The sequence below is a fragment of the Haplochromis burtoni genome, unplaced genomic scaffold (assembly GCF_018398535.1).
Source record: "Haplochromis burtoni strain Fernald_Lab_line unplaced genomic scaffold, NCSU_Asbu1 Contig_529, whole genome shotgun sequence".
NCBI lineage: Eukaryota > Metazoa > Chordata > Actinopteri > Cichliformes > Cichlidae > Haplochromis > Haplochromis burtoni.
The window spans coordinates 94,984-103,788 of NW_024582890.1; the positions used below are offsets into that span (position 1 = coordinate 94,984).

General features: G+C 41.8%; 1 protein-coding gene across 1 annotated transcript in view; it reads right to left on the minus strand.

Annotated features, from left to right (window-relative positions):
• LOC102291713 (glutamate receptor ionotropic, kainate 2) overlaps nucleotides 1-8,805 on the minus strand; it is a gene marked incomplete in the record, with an annotated part of 276,324 nt that overhangs the window by 94,519 nt on the left and 173,000 nt on the right. The window contains 1 exon segment of the mRNA XM_014329329.2: nucleotides 2,244-2,387. Within this exon segment, the coding sequence (XP_014184815.2) occupies nucleotides 2,244-2,387 (144 nt within the window).

Genomic DNA, 8,805 nt, shown 5'->3' on the forward strand with positions numbered 1-8,805 from the left:
TTAGGCCCCTCCTCGATTCAGAGATGGTCTTTCCCTTTTCACATAAATGTGTACCGTAAACCTATGAATACGGATCAGTATTTAAAGTTTGACTGTCATCATCCACTGGAGCATAAACTGGGTGTCATCAGAACGCTACAACACAGAGCGAACACCATCCCCACAGACACAGCGGCCAGGGAGGCAGAAGAACATCAAGAAGGCCCTGAGTAAATGTGGTTATCCCAGCTGGACTTTTGTCAAAGCGGGAAAGGCTCCTAAAGAAAGCTGCAGATGATCCAGGAGAGAAGAAGGACAACCGCTCCCTAAGAGAAAACCTGTAGTGATCCCGTACGTGTCAGGAGTCTATTCACACCTACAGGCCAGTGGACACTCTTTCAATGATGAGGATGTAACATCCTGGACAGGAGGGACGCTGGTTTGAGGGCGGAGTCAAGGAGGCCATTTACGTGAAAAGGGAAAGACCATCTCTGAATGGAGGAGGGGCCAAAGGGTACATCTGTCACCATCTTACAATGCTGTGATTGCAGCCATTCCCCAACTCTCTGCGAATGGTACTCATGGTCATTGATCAGTGGTTGTTGATCAATGGTCTAGGTCCAGATGAACAAAATCAATTTTGTGGGACTCCCTGAACAAGTTCCAGTAAGAATCACTGTGGCAGAAATCCACGAACACGTCTCCAGTATGAAGAGTTGGACAGCAGCAGGCCTCGACATGATTGGCTGACTGCAAAAAAAGCTGACTGCACTCGTCGAGTGTCTGGCAGCACAAATGACCCAGCAGCTAATGGATGAGAAACACCCAAAATGGCTGACAGAAGGCCAGTGAGATTATTGAGGAGACTGGCTGTGGATACCGACTACAGAATGGAGCAATCATCAGCCACCTCCTCTACATGAAAGACATCAAGCTGTATGCCAAGATTGAATGAGACATTGATTCACTGATCCAAACCACCGGGATATACAGCAATCACACTGGAATGTCATTTGGACTGCAGAAGTGTAGTCGGATGGTACCAAAGAGAGGAAAGGTAGTCAGAACTGAGAGGATCGTACTACCGGAAGGCAACATTGTCCACCTTGAGGACAACTACAAGTACCTTGAGACAATCCAGCACATAACAGCAGGGTGCAAGATGCCAGCAAGCAGGGCATACATGGAACGCCATTACCAAGTGGACAGCATAGTATACAGTAACATCTGTGCCGAGTATGGACTGGAAGTCTTGAGGTCAAACAAACGTTTGGCTTCACTGCTTTTTTGAGTTTTTGGTTTTTGCCTCAGAACTCTCCCACTGATGTCATTAAGAAACCATTGTCCTGGGTTTCTGAATCCATAACTCAATATGTGATGTCCTGTTTAAAAAAATAAACCAAAAATGCCTTGAGGGTCTGAATGCCAAACCAATGACTAATATTATTGAAGTTATGAAATATGTGGTGCAATCATGGGAATTATGTATACATTTCATACATTTCTTGCAACTGTGTAGTTACTATCATCTGAATGCTTCTGTAAAGATTAGATGTAGCAAAGATTCTGTGGATAGTGTTATGTGACAATCCTGTGACTGTGTACGTCCCACTAATTTTTTTATGTAAGCCAGTGCATCAGATAACACTGTTTTCATAAATGCTAAAGCATACTAGAACCTGGATACTTAGTTCAACTCAGGTCAATTCAATTATTTCAACGCACTTTTTGTATTCATTTGTTAGAATATTGTAAATATTGCAAGAATAAAAGTACATCCATGGTTCTCATGTGTTTGTCAGCTCAATAGTGTCAGGATCTCTGCAAACTACAGGAGATTAGAGAGTTATCAAGTCCTAAATATAGGCTGATAATCTGCATATTTTCCACAGACAGGAAGCTGTAGATTGTTCATCTGGCTTCACCCATGCTGCAAACTGCTGGAGCAATTAACAGAAATTCAGATGATGCAGTGTCTTTGTTTCTGCCTGGATGATTAATGCTGAAATTCAGACAACCAGCCCAATATGGCTGCCCTCCTCAGGGGTGTAAGCATGTGCAGACGCTAGGAAAAATGATTTCCATATAAATAAATACACGGATAAATAATTTCTATTTATTCATATTCCCTTTCTTCTCGACTGCCTAAGCCTTATTTACATGCTGTTTCTGTCAGCTTTCCTGAGAGTGTGTGTTTTCTGCGTGAAGGCGCTGTGTGTATTAAGGAGGACGATGGAATGAAGAGCAGGTAGACGAGCATCTACCTCTTTGATGAGGGCCATGAAGCGGTTTCCAAAACGCCAGGGCTTGTGTCGGTTGCACTGTAATGAGCTGACAGTGATCTGCTGAGACTGCTGCACAGCAACGGCCACCACGTGCACAGCATCATACATCAGTGCAGCATCCGTCTGCAAACCAAGACAAAGAGGGAGAAACGATCATTAACTGGGAATACAGCACATGACACATTAGCTCATAACACCAGCAAAGATTTGTCCAAAGTAAGGAAAATATCAATATTATGACGCTCAAATCAACGCCTCACATCAAAGCTCACGTATAGATTTGCATATTTCATGCCATAGGCATGCCCCTGAATATTTTACTGCCAGTGTCTTATGAACTGATAAGAGACTTCTGAAAGCAGCTTGCAAGAAGCAATATATTCTGACAGGGGAAACAAAAAAGTAATATGGGAATAAATCTGACATAAAAGAAGAATATTTAATCAAACTCGAGGTTTTCCAAGTTCATGAGAACATACACTATATATCTTTCATTTTCATTGAAAAAAAGATTATTTAAACGCAACTCTAAATCTTGCTACTCAGCAGAACCTCAAAAAAAAAAAAGCCACAACAAGCAGACAATTTGAGATACACAAACCCGGTGAGGTTTCCAGTAATAACCGAGTAATGAATTATGTGTTTACATCCAACTAAGCTGTTGTTATGAAGAAAATGTGAGTCATCTGCAAAATAAAAAATATGGGGAAAATTAAAAAAAAAAAAGAGTTTGAATAATATAAAAAATAAATAAGTTATGTAAAGAAGTGGAAAAACGAAGAGTCCTACACATATCTAAGCTCTGACAGGACCTGACTCCAGCAGTTGCGAACATGACGGCTGAAAGCCAAACAACATTTCTGTTTTAAAGTTAGAAAGTTGAGCAGCCGCCGAGTAAGCAGCTGTCCTTTAAATGTGTATGATTGTAGCCAGGCTGGAACATATTGCACCTCATAGAGCGCAAGAGGCAAGGCACATCCTAAAGCTTTGGCCCAACACAGAGAGACAGCCTCATGCTCGTACACCACAATTTAGAATCAGCAGTTTACCTAACAAGCATGTCGATGAACTGTGGGAGCAAGCTGGATAATATCCATGTGCAAAGGCAGCAGCCGATGAGGATATCGAAATCTAACTGCTGTGAGTTTGACTTACATCAGGCACGTGAGGCCTGTAACTGAGGGTTTGGGTAGTGTTGTCATGGCGTTACTAACAGAATCTCTTTTTGTTCAGTGATTTGATTTAATACAGATACAACAAACCACTCAAACAAGTTAAATAAACGAGAAACAAAAGCTTGATATGACAAAAGATTCACAGACTGTGCGTGGAAGACGTTACCACCTTTATTTCTGTCAGTATATTCCTACATTGAATTCTTGACAGTCGGTCTAAATAGAAGACCACTGCTGAAGCTATCAGAAAGTGCCAGTCATACACACTTCACAAATGAAGCCTATAATTCTGCAGCTCCTTGCAAAAAAAAGAGGTTAAATTAACGTTTGTCTCGCTTGATTGAAAAGCAATCACAACAGCTCTCCTCAGTTGTTGCACAGAAATCATACCCTAGGGTGCTTGGGAAGGCTCTGTCCTACTGGAAAAAAACAACAACAAACCTATCAAACCTGTTATTTTCCCACATTTGAGCCCTGATTGAGCGTCACAGTGCTGCAGCTTAAGACTTCATGTGTGTTTTTGTTTGTTCATGTGTGGCTGTGTGCAGTTATATTCATATCCATAGGAAGTGTCCAGGGATGCACTTAAATCAATGATAGTCAGTGAGCTTTTCAAAATGCAAACTGGCTTGAGTGTGTGCCTGGAGGAGTGTGAGGTACTAATAATCTGTGTTAGAAGAAGGTGTTGAGGCAAATGGGAGTGTGAATTTATTTTAGTGTAGGTGTCAATGGAGGCTGTTGATCTTGTGTGCTGGGGGTTAGCATACTCTAACACACTATTCTTCTGAAGAGTCAGGATGAGTATGATCCACTCTGATTACAGAACTGCTAATGCTTCACGTTAAATCAGTGCAGTCTAACAGCAAATGGGAGATAGTCAAAGAAACGCAACATATTTGCGGGGGTTTCTTGTTTTTCGACAGCATGAACTTTTAAAAAATGCATTTTATTAAGGAAAATATTTTATGTATGCAGCACACGGGTTGTCAAAGCAGCGATGTGTCACTATGGCAACCAAGAATGAGTTTTAAAAGAACCAGCAATCATTGTAACATAAACCAATCGTTTTTTTTCTAACCCATACCAAGTTCTTTTAAAGCTGAAACCATTTCTAGTCTTGTCCATCCTGTGGGGGAGGAGGTCACTCCACTCTTTACCACTTCATCCAACTCACTCCAGAATTTCTCGTTTGCTATCCAACCTGAAGGACTGAGAACATTCAACATCTCCCCTCCGAGTTTAGGCTGGAGTCTCAGGAGTCTGTCTGGCACTGTCTTCATCTCTACAACACTATTGACATACTCCTTGTTCAAGATGACCCACCTCACACCAGAAATGGATTCAAAGTGTCCTGTCATGGTAAGAAATCTAGATCATGTCAGAACTAGTGCTAGTGTCATTGTGCTTGGTATCCTGCACACACAGTATATCTATCTTCCTCCTCTTGATCATGAGTTTCTCCCTTTACCACACATAAAAATTTAAAGTCCCTACTCTAGAACTTTCTCTCTGCCTTCTAACATGGCTTCTCCCTTTCTTCTTTCACTGTCTTCGTCCAATGACCTATGGTGGTCATCGTTAACCAGCGCTATTTGGCCATGTCGATGCTCTTCTTGACACAATCCTACTTACTCATGCAGGCTTAGGACTGGCACTTAGGAGTACACATATAAATAAATGATGTGTAAAAATCTGTGACATGTATGACTCCAACATGTTTTTCCAGTGTGAGTGGTAAAATGATTCACGTGACCTCTCTGCCCTCCAAACGTGCACTTCTTCAGATTAGTGCATATCAGACTGGACAGATAAAAATCACATGCAGGTTGTAGGTTTGTGTTCACTGGAACTAAGCTCAACTCCTGAAAAACAATCCCACATCAAAATTCCCCCCTGAAAAAAGACTGTACCATTGCAATGCAGTTAGACCAGAACTGCTCTACTGGCAACCACCAAGCCACACTGTCAGACTTGTAACACCAGAGGACGTTTCCTCTCTGCACTACAGTCCAGTGGTGGCGTCTTTACACCACTGCGCTTTAAGGCTTGATCCATGGAAACCCATTCAATGAAGCTCTCTACACACTGTTCTTGAGCTCATCAGGTGGCCACATGAAGTTTGGGGTCTGTAGTGATTGGTTCTGGAGGTTTATTTGAGGTTTACACAGCTACATTCTTGCCTGAAAATATGTTAAAAGTTTATTTTGTGACCCAGAAAGATTAATAAGAGCAATATTAAAAACTTAGTAGCGGCCACCATTGTTGAAAACTGGCTGGGACGCGCTATGAATTCTGGGATATCGTGGGCCACGAAGGATACACCCGACCCATCCTTATAATATTCTGGCTGTACCTGCAGGCTTCCTGCAATATACTCTATGTACTTTGATATTTTGTGTACCTTGAACACAGCACTGCTAATGTAGCATGCATGTTTTTATATTAAGGAAGAAAGTGCCCAGAAGAAACCCAGACATTTACAGGGAGAACTCCACACATACACAGATATGCAGAAGGCGTGCTATCCTTCAGTCCTAATACTGAAAAATGAAGGACGATTCAGATTATGTATTTAAATAATCTCTGGTGGCGTCGTCACTCTGCTACCTAAAAAACACATTTGTTTTTATTCCAAAACAACAAAGCCTGCCAGTGGGTGGAGAAGTGATACTGTTGGTGTATATGAAATCATAATGACCGTTCAGTGGGCTGTACCTTTTTAAATGGGCACTTTAGTCAACACGACTTTGTGCTTTTGAATGGAAAGAATTCAGCTCCACTGCCATTTTCATTGCAGGCAGTGTTCCTTTTAGTGTTGAGGGCAGGAGCTGCACTCTGTCATGATGCCATCTATTCTCTCTGTTATAAAGCACACAGGCCCAGAGGGAACTCATAATAGCAATGTGACAGCCTGTCAGTCAGTTACACCGTGTATGCTATATACAGGAGAAGTCAGCAGGACTAGAAGTGAACTTGTACAAAAGCCTAATCAAAGTCATAAAAAAAGTATTTAATTTAAATGTGCTCTTAATTAAAATAAGAAGAAGCCAAATGCATTAAGTGGTGTGCAGGAAAGAGAAAAGATGAGCTGAGAATTGCTGGAGGAGTTCTGGCAGGAGAGGTTTGTGTGCCTCTCTGCTTCTCCCTGGTGCGAGCCTCACAAGTACCCGTCAGGCAGACTTGCAAATGATTTAGCAACACCGGCACTTCACTCTATAAACATCTCATTAAAATCAATTATGTCACTCCTGAATGAAATTACAGCTAAATGCTTTAAAAGCTGCTTTTCCCTTGTGTCAGCCAATATGAGCGTTAAACCTTACACTGTCTATTTTTCCACCTGTCTCTCCCTCTCTCATTCCATCTCTTTCTTTCACTCTGAGAGTTAGGAAGATTAATTAAATCTCCTAAGCTCAGATTGATTTCAACACTTTTATGAATTGTTAAAATACCCAGGTGGACTTGGAAGCTGCAAAGGTTCCCTGCACCCCAAGCCACCAACCCACATCCCTACTAAACAACCAGCTCATCAACATTGCCATGGAAACAAAATGGCAAGAAACAGCTTTCCCCACACTGGGGATGGGCTGATAATTTCCTGAAGCTTTTTGCAGACTACTCTCAGTAAATGCATGCTCCCTTGCAGGGAGGAAGAGAAGCTAACTTGAGAATAAAGGTTCATAACAGGGTTTGGAAAACTGGCATAACAAAGGATAAATGCACTGACTCACTGACCAGACTCAAGTGATGGTTAGAATTACACACATGTATTTCTCATATACCCCACAGTGTTTGAAACTGCCGACCTGATAATTGCCACTTAAAGTTTTAGTAGAGATTCACATTCAGATAAACACACACACACACACACACACACACACACACACACACACACACACACACACACACATATCTATCTATCTATCTATATATATATACATGAATGAATTTTGACTTTAGACTCTGTATACTTTCCACAGACTCTCTGAAATAACACTGGAACAGAGCCATGAGATGTATTGTTGCAAAATGTTCTATCACAACTGTATAAGCCGTATTGCATGTGACAGATGTTCAAACAATAGGAAAAAACAGGCAGAGGTCGATTCTATCCCTTCTTAACATTTCTCCACGGGGGACAGTGATGGATTTATTTTGAAGTTCCTCACAGAAAGTGGGACACAAAGCCAATAGCAAATTTCCAGAGTTGAGACTTGTTATACCACAAAAAAACTGATTCCTGAAGCAGTGAGGGACGGCTGTTGGAGCTGCAGCTTTGCTAGTCATGCAGAACGCTGTGGTCACACTGCTGTGGCTCTTGTGATTGAAACATAAACACCTTGAGATATAAGGGTGCACTTGGGAGCGGCACAGAGAACTTGGGTTTAGGGGTTTGTGTTTGTGTGTGTGTAGGAGGAAAGTTTAGCCCTCAACTAATGATCCAAGGCAGCTTAGTAGCCTCCCTCCCTCATTGCACTGTGACTCTTCAGCCCCGGCTTCCAGCTGCTTGAAGGGATTAAAAATTGAGCATGTTTTGTACTCTTGGAATCTCTCAGAGGCCTTAGTCATGACTAGGTCACTCACAGCCATCAGCTATTTCTGCTTTTCTCAGCATTGTACACACAAGCTGTACTGATATGTCATGAATATTTGTATGCAGGGCACGAAGGATTGTGATGGAAAGAAAAATCAGGCAGTCACCTGTTCATTTCTCTGCTTGAGTCCTGATTCAACAAACACATTTGGTCATGTCCATGAAAAAAACAAAACAAATAAATACATTGTAACACGTCACAGGCTTATTACTCCTTAAGCAAAAGACTGTTAACCAACTCCTGGAGTTTATTAAGCTCACGAGGGTCATATAAATGTAATTAGTCTTGGTCTCTTTAATCAAAACATCATCAACAGCATCTATAGTCAAAACAGATGTGACAAAACTGTTTAATTACAAGCAGGTAACGTACTGGGATGGCAGATACGCACAAGCTAAGCATGTTTTTCTGTTCTTTTAAACAATTTAATGACTATAGAAAATACAAGAAACCATTTTCCAGGAAAGCCACACACATACTGTCGGACAACAAACAGAAGAAAAAAACTCCCTTTTAACAGGAAGAAAAGTCCGGCAGAACCAGGCTCAGGGAGGGGCGGGGCCATCTGCTGCGACCGGTTGGGGTGGGGGTAGGAAGACAGGACAGTAATTCAGTGCAGAGAGGTAGTGAGTGACGAAGAAACACCCAGTGCATCATGGGAATCCCCGGCAGCCTACGTCTATTGCAGCATCACTAAGGGAGGATTCAGGGTCACCTGGTCCAGCCCTAACTATATGCTTTAGCAAAAAGGAAAGTTTGAAGCCTAATCTT